The sequence below is a fragment of the Perna viridis genome, chromosome 7 (assembly GCF_037379345.1).
Source record: "Perna viridis isolate PV_CMFRI_1.1 ecotype Kerala chromosome 7, ASM3737934v1, whole genome shotgun sequence".
Lineage (NCBI taxonomy): Eukaryota > Metazoa > Mollusca > Bivalvia > Mytilida > Mytilidae > Perna > Perna viridis.
Window position 1 is genome coordinate 23242524 of NC_142451.1, and position 24809 is coordinate 23267332.

The window sequence follows — 24809 nt, forward strand, 5'->3', positions numbered from 1 at the left end:
CAAGTGTGAACACACCATTCAAACTTGATATACATGTACAGTAGGTTTGAATTTTGGTAGACATTTGACACAGGATAAAAAATTTACCAGAATCCAAGTGGCCCCTTAATTGTTCCTAGATGGTTCCAGTCAAAACCTCCAAAATCAATCTTTACTTTCCTTTGGGGATTGGTTTCTTGTACATGTAATACAATATCACTTTTACCAAAGTAACATGTATCATAAAGAAATAAGAAAGAAAATACTTGTTTCTGACCCCTTTTTGGTCCAAATCTGAGTTCAAAGGTTTACTACATTAAATGATCACCACAAACTCTTAAATAAATTCATCATTTCCACAATGAATAAAAGGGTTATTTTTCATTGAGCATGTATATGTAGTAGTTATAGAATGGTGAAAATTTCACCAGGGACTTATAGCTTTGTACAACAGAGGTTAAAGAGTACATTTAGTACATGTGTAGCCCAAAAACAAAAAACTCTTTCACCAACTAAACAAAATATGGAGATCTAGTAACATCAGTGAAAAGACAAAGATCAGACTATACCAAAGTATTGTCCTGTCAGTCTTGCTATATGGTGCAGATTGTCTGAGAATAACATAAAAGGACAATCAAAGGATATCTGGCTTCCATATAAAATGTCTCAGAAAGATATGTAAAATCTATTGGCCCATTAAAAGATCAAACAAAGACCTATATAAGAACAGGACAAAAAGACATTGCTATAGTGATAAAGCAAAGACAATTTAGATGGCTGAGCCACATCATCAAGAAAGGAAATGAGTCCATCATAAAAACAGCCCTGAAATGGACACCAGCAGAAGGAAAAAGCAACAAGGGCCGAGCAAGAGAGACTGGGAGGAGGACTATAGAGGGAGAAATAAAGAAAATGGGAAAGACCAGGAAAGAAGTGGAAAAGATAGTCATAGACAGACACAAATGGAGGGATCTGGTATCAGCTTTACATGTATGTGGCAATGGGCACGAATAGGATAGGTAGATAGGTAATTAGCACAACTTATAGTGCATAATATTTAAATCTGCTACCATTTCATAATATAAATGTTGTCTGCACATCAAAGGATATGTGAACTTGAAATTAATTATATTGTCTGCACATTAATGGTTACATGCATCTGAAATTATGTTACAATGAATTGTATCAACAGAAGTGTAAAATTTATAGTGACTAATCCTTATTTAGATTCAGTGTATGTGTCTGAAATTCCAAATCAGAAAATAGTTCAGACATTGAATCAAAATAAGGATTATCTTGGTGACATGATCACATCTCAGATGTCTCAAGGTAAAACAAGAATGAAAAAGATGAATATCTCAAAGAGAATACAACCCCACCAGGCTCAAGTACAGCAAGTTGTTTCTCCTTATATACACCAGCACCATAAAAGTAAACTGGAAGTGATAACGAAACAACACATTCAGAGGCCAGAAATTCCTAACTCAAGACAGGTGCAAAAATGTGGCTAGGTCAAAGTACTTTAGAGTAATCACAACCCTCCACTTTTTTTAGAATTCATCATTATATTAATTTAATTAAAGATTCAGTTATTTTTATACAACTACAATGAACTGTTGATGCTTTTGCAATAATGAGTATGTACATAAACAGTATCATAATAGCCGGTGTACAGTACAGGATCACCCCGACACCTCAACAGTCCAACACCAAGATAATCCAAATCTTCAGTAGTCTGACACCACAATAGTCCAAAGCTTAAGTAGTCTGATACCCTGATAATTTGACACCACTACATTCCAAACTTTTATAGTATCAATCAATAAAGAGCTCAATGGAGCCAAGCATGATACAACCACAGCATGTTGAACTCTGTTCACTTAGGGCAAGTGTGGATAAACTTATATTTTATTATGAACACAAAAACTACTTTGGACACAAAATTGTACAAATTTCAAAGTTCAAATAAAAATGAAAAAAGTTCTGATTTAAGGGTGCTTATCAATGACCTTTCCATTCGATCCCATTACTTAAAACTGTAAGATACATGTTACGATGTATGTAAATCTAATTGAAAAACACAGACAGGGAACATGGATGTAGGAAGACATCGTACTAATCATTTTTTAAGGAAAATTAATGAATTCGGTCATCATTTAACTGTTAATTAAGTATTCCTTACTCATTATTATGTATTAAAAATTACTTTTAGTTTCTTTAATCTTTTAATTGGTAGTAAATTAATATATTTAAACACAAAGACACAATGATTAACAGCTTACTGGGGTATAGTTTATGAAAATGAAAATTTTGATATTTCTTTCTCAGGACATCATCATGATTTTATTGTTATTCATAGCTCATTTATCAAAGCTGCATTAGCTGTAATTTTCTGATTTTTTTTATTCTGTTGAAATGTACCTTAACTTTGAATCATTTCTAATAAATTGTACTTTTCCTGTATAATTTTATTTGATATCCACAAATAAAATGCATTAAATGCATGAAATAGGTGTCTATATATTTTTTGTCTTGCATTACAAAAAATCGACCTAGATAAATTTGAATGCATGTGACTTCTGGTGACCTTAATCTGTGCATGTGCTGTAAGGATAGCTTCTTTAATAACAAATCTGATTTCAAAGCAAAAGTGGTTATTCAACGGCAAGGAAGACCGACGAACTCAAGCCGTAAAAGAAAAAAGTTCGAATATAATACAAGGATCCTTTTAAAATTACGTATTGTGATATAATGTGGCTCAAATATGGTCATATTTTACATGTATTTGAAAACTAACAAGAAATAGATGAAATGAAATGAAAACAAGACACGTGCTTACCTGTGTATCCGCTATTGTCATTTTTTACCAAGGTTAAAGTATTTTTAACTGAGGCTAATGTCCTGTCGGCAATCTTCGGAAGTAATGGCAAAAAATAATTAGATCAGAGCTACATGTATCAATCTTCTCTGATTAAAAAATGTTGTTTTCACAACATTCTGTAGGTATTATCGATATTTATTGCTTCAATTGCATTACTACAAACTTAATTCTTTGAATCTGCAAAATTCAGTAGAATCAAAACTGAACAAATTTGACAGCTAATGCACCTTTAAAAATAGCCATTGCCATTCAGAACTAAAAGCAACTAAAACTGCATGAGGTGATTAAAAGCAATACAAAAGCGTTAAAGCAAAATAAAGAAAATAGAAGCAGATGAATAAATAGCACTAGCACTAAAAGCAACTAAAACTGAGGTGATAAAAGCAACACAAAAGTGTTAAAGCAAAATAAATACTTGAGAAAAATTAGAGAAAATTGGCTAATAAACAGCCAAATAGCAACAGCAGTGCTGTACAGATTATTACAAGTGACTTCTCCCTCTAATATACACAATGTACACACCCTTTCACAATACTCTAAGGTGACTTAGAAACTGTTAACCAGTGAATAGATTCAAATCACTGAGGCCCCGTGCAGGTCCGGGTTTCAAATGAATAGGCTGTAGCAGCGCTAAGGTTGTAAAAGCCGACTAAATAGTGCTCAGAACCCTAGCCAGGGTCTAGGGCGCTCTGCCCACAGAGTAACTGGGTTGTGTGCCCCAGGTGATTGAATGGGGTACCCATAGCGTGTTACATGCTGGGGTTGTCAGGCTATAATACGGAAAACCTTACTGCAAACCACAGTGGTGCACCAAGTTGGGTAAGATGCCATGTTAAAGAACTGCGAAACGTAGCTCCAACTATTTTTTTGTATTTTCTAGATCGCAAAATCAAAAAAAAAAGATCAAGAGCTACGATTTCGCAGCTAAGGCCTGGGCAGTGAAAACCATAATAATAGGGAATAAAGAATATCGAAATTCGTAATTGATAATCGATTCTTACCAAAAAGAAAATCAAAACTGTATCTTTTAAATGTAAAGGTGATTGTTATAAAAATCAAACCATACTTGAAACTTGTAACAAATTACAAAACACACAAATGTTGCGAAAGTACACAGGTTGAGAAAAAACAAAGTCACGTGATATGAAAATTACTTCGTCTAAAAACCTAAAAAAAAGTATGAAACGATTTGTGTGAAAAGTACTCCCCATGTTTACGCTTTGATTCAACAAGCCTACATATTCATTTTTCTTTATCTTAATATTAAAATCCTATCATTTATGCTTCTGTATTCTCAGCGGGAAATTTGAAACTTTATTTAATGGGTAATTGGCTGTAACCTTTTTTTAAAGGGGAGATAACTCTAATCGAACATTTTGGTCACGTACGACGAGTAGAGTCAACGACCAACTCTTTCTAACGGTTCGGCTTTGAACAGAATTCTACCCTTGTTTTCTTAATATTTACTTTACGTACAACAGGTAAGAGACAGAACCTAATGGTTTTTATAGAATGACATTATAAGCAGTATGCTAGAATAATAGAAAATCAACAGTTTACGTAAGTTTGCAACGTTCTTGTTGTATCCTTGAATGATTTATTGTGTAATTTCTTTCTGACTGCATCAAATTATATAATGACTAAATATAACTTTCTGGTATTTGTGCTAGGCAATTTTGGCCAGCATTATATGAAAATACATAGCATTATATTATTGTATCTCTTCATTTAGACTTCAAAGCATTATGATATATATATGTGTCCGAACTCCCACTACATAATACTAATAGTAATATAAAGACCCTGGTGATACCAACCAGTAGTTGAAGTGTCAACCTTTTACAAATCCCTGTCCACTCCATCACACCAAATGTTATGATATTAATATGGAGTAGGCATTGCCTATTATAAAAGCAAGCACCTTGTAATTTACCATACTTGACATTTCATTAAAATCCAAGCAGCGCCAGAAATATTTTTTTTAAGTTTTATAATTTATTGATTTTAATAGCAATGTCATGGGATATGGTAATATTTTATACATAATTTATTATGTAAACAAATGCCCATCAATGATTTTAGACACAATTGTTGGACTGTCTATTTTATGGAGATAATAAAAGCCTTTCCTGTCTAAGTAAAGCAGTGCTTCGATTTGGATAATACAGTCAAAGCTATATTGTTTCTAAGGTTGATTAGCTTCTTGAACAGTCTGACAGCCAGCGGAACGTACATTTCCCAAACTTTTTAAAACATATTCATTTCTTTTTATTAGATAGAAAAATTAAGACCTCAAGACTATCAGAAAAGATTAACTTATTTTTGCTGATCTTTAATCAAACACTTTTATTTGTTTGGCTAAAGAAAATGTTAATTTTCTCCATAAGGACAGTCACTTTTTGTTGTACTACCGGGACATGATATTATACATGTTATAACTTTTGAGCTCAAAATGCTAATTGAGGTGCTCATTGTTATAAAGTAATTATTTATAATTATAGGCTTTGCCCCTGAGGGACAGTGCTGTTTGTAATAAAATTACATTTAACTTGCACTGTTATGTTGCAATATATTGTTTGACTAGCAGGAATAACACTTAAACGATGGGCCAGCATTACCCACCTCTCCCTAAAGGGATTTTTTTTAGACCTACATGTACATGTATATAGCGTTCGTTATTTATGTATTTGAAACACATTTCTGTCTGTTTGCCAAAATATAAATGCAATGCTAGCTCAGGATTAAAGGTATAGCATAGGGTGGGTGTGACAATGACAAAACATGGCAAAAAATTAGTTTTCCAAAAAACAAAATGCATGTACAAAATAATTGTTGAATACCATTGAAAAGCTCACTTTTCACGCTTATGAGTGAGTATATGGTTCATAGTTTTTATTATGAAAATAAAGTCAAAGAGTAAAAAAATCTGCTTCTTTTAGACTACAGTTTAGTAAGCATGCATGTATCAGAAGTCAGAAGAATATTGTTAACTAGTACTTCTTCTTGATTGGTTGATAAGTTTTTTTTCAAATAAAATAATTCAAATAGTTGTACTGCTGTTTAATCAATTTGTAACACAGAAACTTACAAAAACTTGCTCCAAGGTCTGTAAAAAGGATGACTATATATTCTAATTCAGAATCGGCCTTGCTGAAAAGCAGTGAAGATGATTTTTTTTGCAATTCAGCAGGCTAAGAGTTGGGCAACAAACACTTAATGATATTCCTTATGCAGCTAAATTAATATTTTTGTGAACATTTCTCAATATTTTGAAAGTACATGAATTGTTAATTTTCAGTTATTTTTTTTAAACTTTTTTGTCTCAGAAAAGAGGGAACATGATAATGTTAATTTTGATCATTTAAACAGTAACTGTAGTGAGTAACATTTGAAGAAGACAAACTCATTTTGTGGATATATACTTTTTAAATATGTAGCATTAAAAAAAAATGGAAATAATTGTGTCAAAAAAGAAAAGAGTTTGATCTGTATTTGGTGAAGATTATCATTTAAGATGGAAATTGGTTCATTTTGAAATGCTTCAGTATCATTGATAAAGATAAATGGGTTTTTTAGTTGCAACAGATGGATACAAAACAAAATTTTCACTAATTATCGAATTTTGACTTAAGTTCTCCCTTCTTATATGTGTTTTAAGACTTTCCTAAGTATTCAGAATCCATTGCATATGCTTTTGATTGGAACCTGGTGATTATTAAGCATGTATTCTCAATTTTTTGCTTTGAAATCTGTTAACCAATGAAGAAATTCTAGTTAGAAGATATTTATGAGAATTTATAAAATTTGATATTGTCTATTTGATGAGGAATTCCTAAAAAATTGAAAAATATCAAGTACATAATGGCAATCTCTGAAAGTTTCAAATTGACAGCTATAAAGAAATATGCTAGAAAAACTTAAATAAAGGAGTTAGATTTCATACTGTATATTTGTGAGAATCATCATGTTGTGTCAAAAACATAATGTTATCATTAAATATGAACAAATATGAGTGATGAAATATGTGATGTTGTATCATAAAATATATGCTTGTAGTGCATTTTGTGCTTTTTGATCATTGTTAGAAAAAGTAGGCACATTTGGCTGCATAATACAGAAAATTAACCATTTCATTGCGAAATTTTAAAAATCTGAAAATAACCTTTTTTTCTGGTCAGACAGTAGATTTTCGCATATATCTCAAAACTGTTGGATTTAGTCAAACTCTTTCATTTGCTGAAATGATCCTTATTATAAGGCCTTCAAAAGTCTTCAGGGATCAAAATTGTCAGGCAACTCCTTGTAAGAGTTATTGCCCTTGAAAGGTGATTTTTTTTTACTGTTTTCAGCCAATATCTTGAAACCTGTAATAGACAGAAAGAAACTTTCATTTGCTAAAATGATCCGTATGATAAGTCCTACCAAAGTCTTCTTGAGACAAAATTGTTGGACATCTCCTTGTTAATTTATTACCCATGAAAGACAAACTTTAACCAGGTGAGTAATTCAGGCTCCTTGGAGCCTCTTGTTTTAAAAAGGTTAGCAACTTTTTTATATCCTAGTAGTAAATAAGACTGTCTGGCTTTCTTTTGATACCATTTGTATTAACAAAAAGAATTTGTTTTACTTGTATGGAAGCGAAATGCTTCAAAGACGAAAAGTCTGAAATGACCTTTTGGCCTACTCTTAGACCTTGGTTTCCATGACAACCCTGAACTTATTTTTGGCAAACAGGCTGATTTATGTTTCTAATGTACATATCTGTCAACCAATATAAGTCTTCAAAAATCCCTTAATCCCTTGCCTCCTTGGGGCAGGAATACCTTATCTGGTCCATGGACTAACATGATGTGCATCTGCATTAAAAGTTCTAACAATCACATTCTTACTATATATGTCACTTTCCACAGAAAGATTTCAAGCCATTCATGTTTTGAAGAGGATGTACATATGCAGGAAGTCTCTTATGCTTTGTCCCAATTATTTGTCTGTACTTTTTTTCCTCTAATGTTACACTTAGATATCGATGATAAAGGAAAACTATTGACCAAAGTTTACGACAAACGTGATGTCTTTTCATTCAGAATTGTCAACTTTCCTTTCATCTGTGGCAACATCCCTTCGGCTCCTGCATATGGAGTGTTCATATCACAACTCATACGTTATGCCAGAGCTTGCCAAAACTACACATATTTTTTGTATCGCGCTAGAACTCTAACAAATAGGCTTCTGGAACAGGGTTATGTTGCTACAAGATTGAAGTCATCACTACAGAAGTTTTATGGTCGTCATCATGAACTCGTGGATCATTATGGTGTATCCATCAGCACCATGAAAACTGATTTATTCAACGGGTCATAGTTTTCCTTTCCTCATTTGTCTACCCCGGACTTGACTTTTTTATGAGTAACTCGGCAGGTGTTTCTAGAAAAGCAGAGGACGCTTACCCTACTGATGCACCTGGTCCATGCTCCCAGTTTTTAGTGGAGTCTTAGTTACTTTGTATGTATGATTTTAGTTACTTTGTTGTGTATGTCTGTTTTCCATGTCTGGTCTTTGTCCCTGGATTACATTCTTTTGATTACCGCTATAACCTTGGTTCCCTTGATTACTCTTTCTATCTCTTCATCGTGCAAGATTTTTAAAAATATCTGTCAAAATATTGAGAATAATTGTGATGTATCTCAGTCTTATTCTGTAGAATTTTGAATAAAAATGACATCACAATTCACATGCCAACAGTGCATAGTCACAACTAGATTTTTTGTCCAACAAAGTAGTCCTTCAAATAAATGTGCATATAAATGATTTCCTAAAAATAGAAGATTTTGATGTGGATATTTTTACTTTTATTGTCAGGTCTTTCGGAGCTTAGTTAAAGGAGTTTTAACACTTGTTAAAGACGTTTTAGTGATCTCTGAAAGTGTTTACTATTTTGTTTTAACATTTTTCACTAGTGCAATTATGTTTCACCATTCATATCTATTCTATTTTGTAATATTGTTTGGTATATCTCAATTTGCCCTGACCCACTCATCGAGATATTTCACATGATATTGTCTGTATCAAAGTCATAGTAACTTATTCTGTATTAAATACATAAAACATCAAACAGCTGCAATTGGAAGTATAGGAACAGTAATTCATATATATTGGTTATTAGTGTACTATATTTAGATAATAAATTTAAGAAAACTTACATGACATGCTAAATGCAAATACATGTAAATATATTTGAAAATTTTAAATGATTTTTTTTTAAATTTTTAATTTTTAATTTTTTTTTTTTTTTTTAAAGTTGTAGGTAGTTATGTCTGGAAGCAATTTAAAAACAGAATTTGCATTCAGTGGATATGGTAAAAACTATGTTAAGCTATTACAATTACGACGTGAGGGAAAAATACATTATGTGAAGGAATTAGAAGTGAACACCCAACTAACCCTTAACAACACAAAAGACTACCTTCAGGGAGACAACTCTGACATCATTGCCACAGACTCACAGAAAAACACAGTCTATATTTTAGCAAGACAAAATGGAGTAGGTGCACTTAATAATTCAATCAGTGGACAAACTTGTCATCACTTTATGATTGTTTCTGTTACATTTGTACTACCAATATGTATCCATTATTTTTCCCAACTTTACAATTTCAACCAGCATTAACAAAATATTTTAAGCTTTTTCTGTTTTCTTATTCTTGGTTTTAGAATGATGACATTTCAATCAAAAACAACAAAATTGACGCCAAAATTTTTGCAAATATAATGGGAAAATAATTATTTTCATTTGTTTGAAAGTAAGTAACTTTTATTTATAGTCATGTTTCATATTGACAATAGCAAAAGCTCTCATAAGCTTTTATAACAACTTATACATAAAAGAAATAGATACAAGACATACAAATATAAAAACGTTTAAGCATGTTGACATACATAAATTACTTAAGACACACATTACAAAATAAGTGATACCCAATAAGCAAACTGAATAAACATAAAGTAAGACTAAGCAGCTAAAAAGCATACAGTAGAAGCACTCTAAATATAAAAACAGCACATGCATGAATATAAAAAACAAAATGCATAAAACAGGAAAAGCAAACTCCATATGATATTCAGCACATAAGATTTACAGTTTACACATCAACGGGAAGGACCTGTCCATGTATTATTGAGGGTTTTGAACTTGTTCGGATTAGATTGGTTCCTCAGTTCATTTGGGAGACTATTCCAAATTTTATGGCTGAATACCTAAATGATTCAAGACCATACCTTATATTTTGTATTCTGCATATGTCTGCTGAAGTCTAACTTAAAATATATAGTTATACCAAGCAGTTTTTCTACCAAGACCAAACTATAACTGCAGATTGTTGGTTTTTTTACCCAGAGCTATAGCCAGAAATTTGTCAGGATTCACTTTCATATTTATATGAAACCAATTCACTGTCATTTTCTAGTACAGATTTTAAAGTAGTTGGATAACTCTCAGCAAAAGATAATGCATATTCATCAGCATAATTATATGAGGTTGACTGATTTACTAAATCAAAAATGTCATTGAGAAAAATATTAAACATGACAGGACCCAATATGGATCCCTGAGGCAAACCTTTCAGTATATATTAATAAGAGCTAATATTTTGCCCAACTTTGACACATTGTTTTCTGTCTCACAAATAACTCTTAAAGAGTTCTAGAGAACTGTTGCTGGCTCCATAATGCTGGAGTTTCAGTGGCTCTCATGTACTTGTCACTATCAAGTGCCTCTTTCCAGTCCTCAACAACCTTCAGCAGAGTTGACCGACCACCAAAGCCCACCCTAGACGCAGCTGAGAAAAGACTAAATATTTTATAAAAAAACTCAATTAACAATAACTGGATACGAATAGAGCGTTCAAATAGTTCTGATATTGTATGCAAAAGACTAACAGGACGATTGTTTCTCTTTTGAAGTACCAGTAAACTGTTTTTCTTATGGACTCAGCAGAATTTGGCTGTTTTCAGATTATCTGGGGAATCAAACAATGATAAAGACATATTGGTTAGCTTTATTATAGGTTTTACATGGTACAATAACTGGCAATGCACGCGAAATAAAATGTGGTGATATGTTGTCAACACCTGTCGGCTTTTTTACACTAATACTATTTATTTATTTAGATACAAAATTTTCATCAATATTTTTGAATAGTTAGTCATGTTCTTCTTTATTCTCCATTAATTTATCAATTTCACAATACAATGATAATGTTGGGTCACTGATGTCTCTGGCTGCATTAACAAAGAAGTTGTTAAAAAATATCTTATACATGTTTTGATCTGTCACAAATTGATTATTTTTGGATAAAATAGTTTCTTTATTCGCATTACAGCCTTGAATAAAACATTCAAAATAAAGTGACCAATTAAAAAACAAAGGTAATCAAGAATTTTTTCATCAAATTGAAAAAAAATCATAAAAATCATTCAAGAGGATACCAATTAACCTCAAAATAGATGTTTGAAAAAAGAATGTTGATTAAACATAGAAAGTAATATGAAAATGACATGTGCCAGATGTATATAACAAGAGTAGGTATGGTGTATATGTCAAAGAACTCCACCAGGATTAAAATGTCAGCCCAAGGCCACCTATTGGTCTTCAATGAATGACGAGGAAATGCTCATACCACAAGGCAGACTGCAGCTGGCCTCATAATATACAGGTACAGCGAAAGAGTTGCCCCTGTATACTCAAGTAACATGAAAAATAAAATAAAGGTGAAAACAAACAAGACATACAAAGGCCAGAAATTCCTGACTTTGGACTGTAAGGGGCATTGTCCTTAGTGGCTTATGTCTTCTTAATACTAAAGAAATGTTAACATTATTTTTTGCTATAATATAGGAATTCATTTGATTTTCAATACTCTTTTACATGGTCTGTATGTTAGTGTCTTATAACTTCCATATTAAAAACGAATAAGAGCTTGGCATTTATAGTAGGAATTTTATTGATATGGTTGTTTTAACGTGTTTATTCCTTCCATTCCTATTTTACTGTTAAACTAGTTTTACATTACTGAATATGGCATCATGATCTTGCAGCTTTAGTCACAAACTGCAGGTGCATTCATTCCATTCAAATGTTGGTGATTGAGTTAGGGAAGTTACAAGGTAAAATTGTACATGAGTACTTCAATCTTGCAAATTAAATTTTTGGTAACTTACAAGCAATAATTCATTATGTTGTAAATGAATGTTTTTTGTATATTTTATTAGATTGAGAGTATAGAGAAGTTTGCCTTATTACTGTCTGAACATTTTCTGAGGAAATACAGTCATGTGATCAGGGCAAAGATTTACATTGAAGAAGCTCCATGGAAGCGAATTCCAGTTGTAAGTGACTTAGGTACATTATGGGTAAACAAAGAATCCCACTACTTTAGATGCTAAAAAATCAGGTCCATTTTCAGTTTAATGAACACTGTAACAACTTACTAATATGCAAAAAGAGGGTCAAGATTAAACTATTGACCCTCTAGCTACCAGTATGCACCCTGGTACTATGTAGACTAAAGTGTTAATTAGTTTCTCCCATTCTAAGCAGGTGATTAATAATGCTTGTTACTGGGGATGATTAATTTCTGCAAGAGTTTTCCTGTTATTTTACATTTTCAGAGTTTTCTGACGATTTCATGAGAACAACTAATTCTCCTTCAGCTTATTCCTGATTTATATTAGTACTCCAGTTTCTATGGTGATATTAGGATTTTACCATGGGGAGTGGAGAAATTATTGAAATCACTCATTACTGAAGGTGAATAGTTACAATTAAATTCTATGAAATGATTAAGTTATTTCACAAGGGAGTTAAATAACGACCAACATAACATTTCAAAGAAATTTAGAATAAAGCAAGATTACTTTCAGGGAGGCCAGGACCATGTACATGCATTTGTGATGAGTAAAGAGGCAATCAGAAGATGTGAAGTCACTCAGACTGCTGGAGGTTTGTTTAAGGTTAAGGTTATAATAGTCTAGAAGGTTCATACCATTGTTTTCAAAATATGAAGTTCCTGTTTCTTCTACTTAACAGTCGTACCTGTCCATTGATAAACAACAATTACTACTGGAGTTTTTAACGTCCTTGACTACCCTGTCCGGTCTCTCAAGGACGGCCCAATTTGGTGGGCTATAACAACAATTTCAATTTAATAAGCATATATATATGTCTTTTTTGTGCATAATGATTGGTTGTTCACCTTTTATGACCTCAACAATGACAGTTTTTACAACAGTGTTAATTCCATTTACATGTCCTAAACAATATGTCTACTATGGCTTCAGCAAAAGATAGACATTCAGGGGCTTAAAACAGTATTATCTGCTTTATTCCATTCATTTTTGGCACGGTATATTCAAACCAATAATTTTTGAAAGAATACATAAAAGTAGCTCATAAATACTTTGGATATTGAAACTGACAAACATGTCACATTGTCAGTTGAATGCCGCCATTTGCAATATCAACTTCTGGGGTCAATTTCACTGAATGAGAGTTGCAAGAAAAAAAAAATTATAAATATATTTCAGATAGTTAGGGATTGAAATTATATGGATTATACTTTGTTTTACCAGAATTTATTGATGTGTAAAAGTATGGCTTTGGTTGTTATTTTAGAAAAAAACAATGCTTAAGTACCAGTCCATATAAAGTTCAGACACTGCCTATAGAAGATGTCATTCATGATGTAAAAAACCCACTGAACAAATGATGCTTTTTTGGTCTACATATGCTATATTTTTACATAACAATGGTCCTTTCTGTATTAAGATACGTATTTCTGAAAAAGAAACATACATTTATTCTCCAACTCAGAACAACCATATCAGACCAAATCAAGAACAATAACTGTTGCAAAGTGCCAATTTCATATACAAACTATAAAATTCTTCTCTCAAAAGTGCAAGAACCAAATGCAAAACTACAAAAGACTGGTTATGTGATCTGTAACTGTTTCTGAATTAGAATGTTAATATGTCGTGCTTCAAAGCTCTTTAGACCCAGCTATGGTAATAAAGTGAAAAACACATGACCGACATTTCTTGCAACACATCGGCTGCGTCTATAAAAAAATATGAAAAAGCTAGTCCTATTCGAATCGAAATATATCACGGAAACTCCATTTTATAATTGTTTTACCACATGCTGGACCTTTATGTCATTATTTTACCTCGCTATTGCTTGGGGTAAAACAATGCGACGTGAATGGCCAGTCTGTGATAAAATAATGATAAAATGGAGTTTCCGTGATTTATTTCTTACATAAAACTGAATTTGATAGTTTTTGACATGCACGAATCACCCTGTCTCCTACTTATTGCAAGGCTCTTTTTAGGCATGAAATTTAATTAAGAATGAAGAGAAAAGATATATTGATAACATTATCATGATTATTGATGACCATCCTAATGCCAAACCCAAAACTTGTACCAAAGTATGAAACAATGGAGATCTCCAACAAATTAAAGTAATATACTGTCATTATGACATTACCAATAGGTTCACCGCAGATGAGATCTGGATTAAAAGATCTGAGAGTGATGAAAACAACACAATCAGCCTTTAAGAAATTTGTAAATGATGAATATAGATCTCTCCCAGATGCCGAAGACCGATTGTTTTGTACTGTGGTAGATTCCTGGTGGTGGTATAATACTGTACAAGGTGTAGACTTCAATAAAAACTGGTAAGGTAGCATAGAAGGATATAATTATACATTGTATGTGTGTTAATTTATTTTTCTATTTTTGAAGTTGATTAAAAAACCATGAAAATTGAAAACCATGAATATTTGTACTATATAACTTAATGTTTATATTTAAACAGAATGTTAGTTTGTTGAAATTTGACTTATATTCATTATTGATAATTTCCTTTTGAAAACTTGATGAAAATAGTCATGGGATTAACACAATGACTAAGCTAGGAAACCTATCAAATTGTCTTTTCCAATGAAAAAAAGTTTTGTAGATGAAGGTACATGTATTAAGCCGGGTGTTAAAATAACCAAGACACAAGAGTTCTGTGTTGAGTGCAACAGCATAGGCATGCCATGCTTGAGTCATATACTATATATTTATTGATACCAATTATCATTGATTAGGGAAGAAACACATGTTCATGGATTCTTGATTTCATGGTTTTGAAGTTTTCAGTGTACACATCAAAAGGATTCTATTTTTCACTGGGAACCAAATTTCGTTTTTTGGTCTACCCACGAAAACCACAAAAATTGGTACCCACCAAACAATAGTACTTTCACAGTACTTGTGTATGCGTATGCTTTTTTGTCAATTTGTTTATTCAGTTATTTTCATTCATATTCATAACACTTGGAAACAGTATTGATCTTCATGAATTTACTAGCTTTTGTGAATTACAGTCGAACCTCGTTAAGTCGAAGTCGAAGGGACCATGCAAAAATGTTAGAGTTATCCGAGGTACGAGTAATTTGAGGTCGAGGATAAACTGGAAATACTAGTAGTTTAGTCGATGATTGTTTCTGTATTAACATCATTTTTGTGCTTGTACATGTACATGTACTTCACTACGCGGCGTAATGTATTGTGTTTCATATTGGAAGATATTTTTTTGTATGTTGTATATCATGTTTGAAATACTGAACGAATGTAGTCGTTAAAATACCCTTACTACTTCATTAAATAGACCGATACCATTACAATTCTTCTGTATTTTTAAAAAATTTTTATCAAAATATCAAAATATCCGATATCACAGTTAGTGTAAATTCCGACATGTTATTAATGAGTAATCAAGGGAACCAAGGCCATAGAGGCAACCAAAAAAGAACGCAATCCAGGGACAAAGACCAGACATGGAAAACAGACATACACAACAAAGAACATAAAGTAATTAAAATCATACATACAAAGTAACAAAACAAATGAGCAACTCGGACTCCACTAAAAACTGGGAGCATGGACCAGGTGCACCGGTAGGGTAAGCGTCCTCTGCTTTTCTAGAAACACCCGCCGAGTTGCTCATAAAAAGTCAAGTCCGGGTTAGACAAATAAGGAAAGGAAAACTATGACCCGTTGAATAAATCAGTTTTCATGGTGCAGATGGATACACCGTAACGATCCACGAGTTCATGATGACAACCATAAAACTTCTGTAGTGATGACTTCAATCTTGTAGCAACATATCCTTGTTCCAGAAGCCTATTTGTTAGAGTTCTAATGTGGTACAAGAAGTATGTGTAGTTTCGGCAAGCTCTGGCATAACATGAGTTGTGATATGAGCACTCTATATGCAGGTGCTGATACAATACAATTCGTTTCTTTTAACAACATGCACAATTTTAAATTAATTAAATAGACAAATCAAACCATAAAGAGTGTCAACAAATTAATTTTAAAAGCCACACTAATCATTGTCAAAACACTTCGATCATGGTTTGTAATGAAGCAATCAGTTTTCCGACTAATTAGTTGACTTCAAGACATCAGGGTTAATTAACCTTGAAGTCCTATTGAGGGGACTGATCGATTACCTCGAGTTATCCAAGGTTTCGATTCATCTTAGTTCGAGTCATCCGAGGTAAAATTGTATTGGAGTAAGGGGAGTTTTGCTGGGACTTTGTAATCAGTTCGAGTTATCCGAGATTTTGACTAATCCAAGTTCGACACATTGAGGTTCGACCGTATTACATTATGTCTACACTGAAAAAACAACTTCGATTGAAATAAAAATTCAAATTACATTGTAGGGAAGGAGTAAAAGGCATAATATTGGATACATTTGCTGGACCAGCATCAACAGGAGTTTACTCTCCATCTGTACAGAATACACTGTATCTGACTGAGAGAAATGTACTGTCTACAATACCTCAGGTAAATGATTACAGATCAATCATAGCTTTATATTGTCCTTGTTGTCAACCCTAGGAGAAATATCAAAAAAGGGCTGATAATGAGGGAAATATCTGAAAAGGCAAGTACATTTTTGTATTTATCTATTTATCACATATTTTACACCAGTAATGTATTATTTTTCAACCTAAAAAATCATTCCATGTTTATTGTTTACCAATTTCATTCTTCATACTTTCAATGAATTTCATTGTATCTTCCCCGTAAACATCTAAAATACAACTTAACTCAGTGCAAATAGCATCATCAGCCTGCATTATGACAACAAACTATAGATTACAGTTGGATAGAAGTAGCATCAGTGCTTTTCACCAAAAGGGCGGATAACCTGTAATCTGTCTTTATAAAATATTATTGCCTTTTACTTGTACGTTTGTCAAAAGAAAAATCAAACGTGTCAAAGGTCAACACCCCTGAACTGATGGTCTACAGGAAATTTTCATAGGGCTGTTAAACTAATGGATTATCATAGCCCATTGTCAAAATCAGCAAAAAATTGGTACCCCATGAACAGTATTTCACAGTAGCTTACTGTTAACATATTAATTTTCACGGCAGCTAATTTTCCCGCTTTTTGAAAAGTCAACATGTTTGCAGGTATTAATTTTCATGGTTCTCAAGGTGGAGAAATTAAGTTTTTCGATAGTTTCGGTAATGTGTGATCTCTCATTTGATCAGTTATTTTACTGTTAATATTTCAATGAAATTAATGACGGCAGTTAAAACGACAATAACAACTTGACAGGTCCACATAGTTTCCTGTGGCCATTTTAATCTAACAGTGTATTCTTATTAAAAACTGAAAAGAACTCACTTAATTACCCAATCCATAGCTTATTGTAGGGATTAACTTTTGACACTTTAATTGCATGTTACGGATTAACTTTTACCAGACAGTTATCAGCGTTTGTGAAACGGTAATCTTTTATCGGTGATTACCTGTAGTGCGTGTTTAACACTAACATTTTGTTGTTTTTGTGAATAAAAAGTTTACACAGTATCGATTTCTATTCTTACACAAAACTATGTTTCTGTTCGAGGCAACCATGAAAATAGCAAAAATTAATACGTTTACAGTATTTTACAAATTTTTTTTAGTGTGGTTTTTACAAATTTGTGCTATATATTTATTCTATATTTATGTAGGATGAAGCTGTACAGAGCTTTATTTTGCTGCATTTAATGTCACTGGTTTTATTGCTATTATGAATTTATGACTGTTTATTTGTAAGGTTGAGAAAGTAGAGATGACATTACCAAATGTACATTATTTTGGAGTAGACTACAATAAGTTTCCTAAACTTGATCTGCAAGGTTACAAGAATGAGGTGAGTTGTTTTCTGTAGATATTCTGAAAGTGATTTTTAAGAATAAGGTAAACTAATTTAGGTAGATTTCCAAATGTTATCTCACTGCAGGATTAGAAGAGTGAAACACGAATTGGAAATTGTTATGTATTTCTCGTGGAATATTAAGGAAAGTAAATAAGTTGATGAAGAATATTTTTCTTAGATGTAAACATACATGTACAATCTGCATGTGCCGAGAAATCTTGCAAATGGTTGTTTATATTACCTATTTATACTAAAAATTACAGAACCATAGTATACTACAATACCCCTAAAACATAATTTATTATTTCACTTTTGTTTTTCGGAGATACCTACTTGTTTATTTTTAAAATTTTGTGTTCCCTCATCTTTTGATGGTTTGAGAAACTGCTATGTGTTCCATTCATGGAGTACTAACTGAAATCTTTGTGATAGATTTTAGTCACTTTCTGTCGAAGTGTTTGCCATGTTTGAAATTTGTTTCTGTTTACCAGTTTTTCACAAATTAAGAAATAAATCACAGAAACTCCATTTTATCAGTGTTTTACCCGGAGCGACAGCAAGGGATTAAATAACAACATAAATGGCCAACCCTTGGTTAAACAACGATAACGTGGAGTTTCCATGATTTACTTTGATTCTAATACAACTAATTTCCTCATATCATGAATAGACCCAGCCTATGTGTTGCACAAAATTTTGGTCATGTGTTTATCACTTTTTACCATGGCTGTGGCCTTAAGGGCTTTGAAGCATGTCATATTAGAATATGAGGAATACACATTATATGCCTACTTGGTACAGCTGCCACATGAAAAACAGCATATTTTACAATATTACTCAAAAATTCTGTTAGGGATTTTATAGCCACTGATGGTTGTGTAATGGTATAGAGCTATGATTTTCATTGTTAGTCATCAACTTTTTACATCTGTTAAATTGTCCATACTGATAGTTTTGGATTTGCTCTGTCAGAAACACATTATGTTTCAGATATTTAATCAAAATCAGCATAAAAATGTATATATCTGGGATGCAAAGTCTAGACTTACTCCAAATGTTCTAGGTTTAACTTCGGCAGATTATTTTATACAAGGAACAGGTTTGATTTATATGTGCAATTATGTCTTATTATGAAAACACATTCTTCATTGTTTTTCACTGTATTCATATACATTTGTATTTCAATCATAGTCAGGAAAATTTGGTCTTATATAATACATGAGAGACAGGCAAATTACATGTAAGTGCACTTTTGTTTCTTACATGTATAAATCTATTGTTAAATGATCCATTTCAGATATTTATGCCAACAGATAAACCATCAGGGAACATATCAGCAACAATACAGAGATCTAAAACATCAAAGCTGTGATATGACCAAGTCTGTAAGGGGTTATAGAAATATATAGGAAAGGATATTATTTGACACAGTCTAAGCCATATGCTAGAGATTGTATAAGATTAACTATTAATATTGTGTAACACTCAGTCTTGTCTTACATTGTAGTATTACGGAAATTTATATAATCTTTATTTTTCTGTCGGACATATAATCAAGTCTCAAGTGTGTTTTTTATTTTATAAACTTTGCAGGATGTATCGTAAGACACAAATTATAATGTGTTGGATGAGATATATAGAAAAACAGCACTTTTACAGCATATGCAATAATGATGTTCAGTGTACAGAGAAAGTCTACTATTGATTTAATAACATTCAGGTGATGTACATTTTAGTGGTTTACAAAACAATTAGGAAGATTTACTGGTAAACCTCTATCAGTAGATATAGGTAGAAAGTCTAAATCTTTCTCAATTGTCCTGTCAACTACTTAAAGAAGTTCATTGGGTGATTGTTATTTTATTGAACTCGATCCTCTCGAACATGATTGTTATATGGGCTGTAAAAATAAGGGAGAAAGTATCACTGCCAGCCAATATATGTTCTGTCGAGACATTCAAATCTGAAATTTTTTGATTTATTGGCTGCATCTGTTCATTTGACATGTTTTCCAAAAAATTGTCAATAACTTATTTTGGGTTTCCCAACAGCAACCTTAGATAGAATATACTTGTGTGTTATGTAGTAAGAATAATTAAATAATCTTATATAATTATTTTTGGAATCAAATAATGAAAGGAAAGGTTGTTGTCTGGTCTCAAAAAGATTTTTTCTTTTCATTTTATAAGTTTCAGGATTTTTTATTTAGCAGTAGTAAAGTAAAAATTTAATTACTTTATTTTATTTTGAAAAGGTTTAATACAGGTATGGACTTTAGTTTATACATTCCAGTCATGTTTCTTTTACACAGATACTCATATGGACCTATATTTAGAAACACTAACAGCTCTGATCTCAAATCATTTGAGCTGGAAATGCTTAATAGAGTTACATGTAGTTGCATACTTCTGATGAAAAACACTTGAAAGACTATTCCTTTCAATCAGATGTTATATAACACTTTCATTAGAAGATGGTAGATTGACATCTTTCAGTTATAACACATGTACAAAGAAAAATTGAAAAAAATTCTGAACAACTAATTTTTATCTTTATAAAATAAAATCTAATGATGTCCTCAAATCTTGAGTAAATAACTGAGGTTTTTGAAACTTTTAGTTGCAGCATATATAAAATCAGACAGGAGGTGATTCATCTGGTGAAAAACCCACCAAAGTCACTTTGATTTCTAATTCAGAAATAGCTACAGACTACATAACCAGTCTTAGTTTTTCATTCCAATGATGCAATTTTATTATAAAAATTATAAAGATTGTGTATGAAATTGGCATTTTGCAAGAGTTACGGTTCTTTATTTGGTTTGTTTATGTGGGAAAGAATGAATGATTTCCTAAAAATAAGGTTCTGTAAACAGATATGACGATAGTTGCTTAAACATATTTCATTTAAAGACAGAAAAAACACTGTTCAGTGGCTTTCTTTTGGTACCTTGAATCACCTCTACCTTTAGCTGTATTTTCTATATCACTTTGATAAGTTGAGTTATAATTTCATTGAAAATTAGTGAGAATATTCAGTGATATTTTGGTATTTTATGGAAAAGTGTTGTATCTACATTGTGGAAGCAGTGGTGGATCCAGATGGAGGTGTAGGGGTTGACACCCCTCTTTTATTGGAAAATTTGTCATTTTTATATGTAAAATTTTTCTGAGAAACCTGGCTGGCACCCCTCCTTTTCAGAGTATCTGGGTCAGCCCCTTGGAAATACCATACTCACTGATCCAGCTCAGAAGTTAGCAGAAAAGGGTCTATTACCAACTCACATTTTCCATGACAAGCTTGTATTGATTTCATCAGATTTATTAAAATGTCTCATTTTACAACTAGATCAGTTTTGTTAGATTTTATTATCATTAAGTCTGACCAATCAGAAGCTACCTCAATAATTCTTTTTTTTTTCTAATTGTATTTCTATTTACATGTAGCTCTCTTTTTCTGTTAAATATTGAAATGAATTTTCTGTAGTCAAATATTTGTAAAGTCAAACAACATTTATTTACGTATAACATTGTTTGTAAAAAGAATTTTCATACTTCATGCTTGACCAAAACTTTTGAAGTGAAAAATAAATTTATATCACTTCTGTATTAAACTGACCTCCATTTCTTTTCAAATTTGGTGCAGCATAAAAGTGCTTATATTCTTTACTATTGGAACAACCATTAAATTACACATATTTTTATCATAGCAGTTACTGTTTTTTATATTTTTTTTGCTTCACAATATTTTATAACTTTTTTTGCTCTCACATATACTGGTGAATAACAATGTGATTTCACTGTGAAAGTGGTTTTGAATGTTGCACTAAAAGCACTATTAGGCATATGTTTTTTTTTTTTCAAAGTAGAAAATTTGCCCTGAAATATGAAAATTCCAAACAAGTTCACACAATATTTTTGATTTTATATTACTGATAGGGTGTTTTTACAATGTACTGTGAAAGTATAATTATTCATTGGGTTCCATTTTTAGCTCACCTGGCCAAAGGCCATGTGAGCTATTGCCATCATTTGTTGTCGTCCGTTGTCGTCATTATCAATTATACAAAACTCTTTTCCTCTGAAACTACTTGACTAATTAGAACCAAACTTGGTATGAATGTTTCTTGGTGTATCCTGCATAGAATTGGTGTGGGGATATTTGATTCGTCAAATCACATGGCCGCCGTTACTAAAAATAGAACATAGGGGTCAGACAGTAGTTTTTCGCATATATCTCCTAAACTGTTAGGTTTAGCTGAATTCTGACGTGGGTAAAAGTGTTCAGCATGATGAGATCTATCTCTGGTCAAATTTTGGTTTTAATCCATTAAGCCATGTTGGAGTTCTTGCCCTTTTTCAATGATTTTTGGTATTTTTAATGTTATTTCTTTCCAAAATCTTCTCCTCTGACACTACTTGACCAATTGAAACCAAACTTGGTATGAATGTTCTTTGGGGTATCCTGCATAGAACTCATGTGGGGATTAATGATTCGTCAAAAAAACATGGCCGCCATTACTAAAAATAGAATATAGGGACCAGACAGTAGTTTTTCGCATATATCTCCTAAACTGTTAGGTTTATCCAAATTCTTTCAATAGCTGAAATGATCCATATTATTTTGAAAAGATCTTGTAATAGTCCTACCAAAGACTTCTTTAGTCAAAATTGTTGGACAACTTGTTTAATTTACCTTTGAAAGGCAAAATTCAAGAAGGTGAGTGATTCAGGCTCCTGGGAGCCTCTTGTTCGTGTATTTTATAGGTTTGGTAAACCATGAAAGAAAATATACCATTTGTTTGTATGACAGAGTTGTCAAATCCATGAACTGATCGGTTTCCCCATAACCATGAAAATTGGTCCTTACGAATAAAAGTACTTTGACTGTATATTATTGTATGTTTATATGCTTCTGCACATTTGTATTCTGGACTTTAATATACAAGAGACTCAAGCTTTACTTTGTATCAGTGTTCATGGTAGTACAGTGGTTAATTCTAATGTCCTTTTAACTTTTTGCAATTTTAGATTGTGTTTCAATGATAAGCTAGAGTATTTTTGAGTTAAATTTTTTAACTTTGAATTTTTTCTCTAGGTTTTATTAATTGCTCATTGAAGTACATGTATTACTCAAGATTGCCTCAAATTGTCTATGATCCATTCACAATATCAAGGGCAGAAAAGATATTTGAGAACTCATTTCAAAATTAATTTTTATGGGGAAAGTAGCTTAGTTTTAAATAAGAAGGCGGGACTTGATTTCACAGTACCAGTATAAGACAACTAGATAGACTTTTAGTGAACAACAAAAAATTACTGTCAACAAATCAAATGGTTGCAGCAAAAAAAAAAAGCTTCACAATTTTTTTTTTAAATAATTGCAGATAAGCTGACAATTTAGGAGATATTCATTAATTAAAGTACATGTATCATTATAATTGGTGCAGAACTATTTCATTATTTTATAAAAAAATATTTTTGGATATGTATTTTTAATTCTACAATGTTTATTGGGAAAGTCCAAAAATTTGTTAAGAGTATTACATTTGTATATAATTTGTTTATTAGTGTAGGAGATAATAAAAGAATATTGGATTTTAGTTGTTTAAAGTAAAACTTTTGTTGCCATCTTGTTCACCCATCTTTTGATAATAAGCCAGTGATGCAGAGATCAAATACAATGTAATGGTCTTTTCAAATAGAGAAAGTATCGTTGTGTGACATTACATTGTCAGATCGGTGGGTTTTGACGTGCATGTTTCTGATTTTTCCCATTTTGCCTGATTTATACAAACATTTACACTTTAAAGTATAGTAAATTACACATCAAAAACAAATTTCAGTTTGATCTGATTTTTTACACAAAACTTATGGTTATTTTTATACCCCATGCAACAAAGTTCTGAAGGGTATAATGTTTTTGACCCGTCTGTCAGTCCGTTAGTCCATCTTCAGTTTTCCTGACTTTTTTTTCTAAATGCTTGCAGATACTGACATGATTTTTGGTATATAAGTCCACCATGATAAGTTACAGGTCAAGTTTACATTTCGTTTCGCTCTGATGATTTTTACCAAAATAACAGTTTTCCAGACTTTTTTTCTAAACGCTTGCAGATATTGACATGATTTTCGGTGTACAAGTTCATCATGATCAATTACAGGTCAAGTGTACGTTTTGTTCCGCTCCATTGATTTTTACCGAAATTACGGGCCTTGAACTTAGCAAAATTCACAGAAAAAAATGTTTTCTGGACTTTTTTTCTAAACACTTGCAGATATTGACATGATTTTTGGTATATAAATTCACCATGATAAGTTACAGGACAAGTTTGTAGTTGGTGCCACTTCGAGAATTTTACCGAAATTACGGGCCTTGAACTTCGATAAATTCACAGAAATAACCTTTTTTCGAACTTTTTTTGTCTAAGCGCTTGCAGATTATGACATGATTTTTGGTATATAAGTTCACCATGATAAGTTACAGGTCAAGTGTACGTTTTGTTCGGCTGCGATGATAGTTACTTTGGATTAACTAAAACTCACAGTCTGGAGTTTGAAACTACCATTCTGATTAAATAGAATTTAGTTAGAAGATAAAGGTCTAAAGCCTTAAAAAACATTCTTATTCCTCTTTTTATTGGGGTCCTTCTACAGGTATTTCTCTTACAA

The 24809-nt window shown here is 32.0% G+C and overlaps 2 protein-coding genes across 2 annotated transcripts in view; one reads left to right on the top strand and one right to left on the bottom strand.

Moving 5' to 3' along the window:
- The window catches only part of LOC148611865 (E3 ubiquitin-protein ligase LRSAM1-like), a 28952-nt gene extending 24947 nt beyond the window's left edge, over positions 1-4005 (bottom strand). Inside the window, exon 1 of the mRNA XM_088592817.1 lies at positions 3862-4005. The gene's annotated coding sequence lies outside the window, so the exon portion shown is untranslated. The remainder of the gene's footprint in view (positions 1-3861) is intronic.
- Positions 4006-4212: 207 nt separating this feature from the next.
- On the top strand, positions 4213-23509 carry LOC148611866 (uricase-like). Its single transcript, XM_088592825.1, has 8 exons — positions 4213-4341; positions 9159-9401; positions 12128-12244; positions 12779-12857; positions 14412-14598; positions 16642-16765; positions 18037-18132; positions 19436-23509. Exons 2-8 carry the CDS (start codon positions 9171-9173, stop codon positions 19508-19510), a joined length of 909 nt encoding a protein of 302 aa, XP_088448951.1. The 5' UTR covers positions 4213-4341; positions 9159-9170; the 3' UTR covers positions 19511-23509.
- Positions 23510-24809: the final 1300 nt, after the last annotated feature.

What these genes read in the sequence shown, in the direction of transcription:
- LOC148611866 (XM_088592825.1), top strand. Translation starts at nt 9,171, where the DNA reads ATGTCTGGAAGCAATTTAAAAACAGAATTTGCATTCAGTGGATATGGT. An exon ending in AGTCACTCAGACTGCTGGAG is followed by an intron (nt 12,858 to 14,411) that starts GTTTGTTTAAGG and finishes CATTACCAATAG; the next exon opens with GTTCACCGCAGATGAGATCT. An exon ending in TACTGTCTACAATACCTCAG is followed by an intron (nt 16,766 to 18,036) that starts GTAAATGATTAC and finishes TTTATTTGTAAG; the next exon opens with GTTGAGAAAGTAGAGATGAC.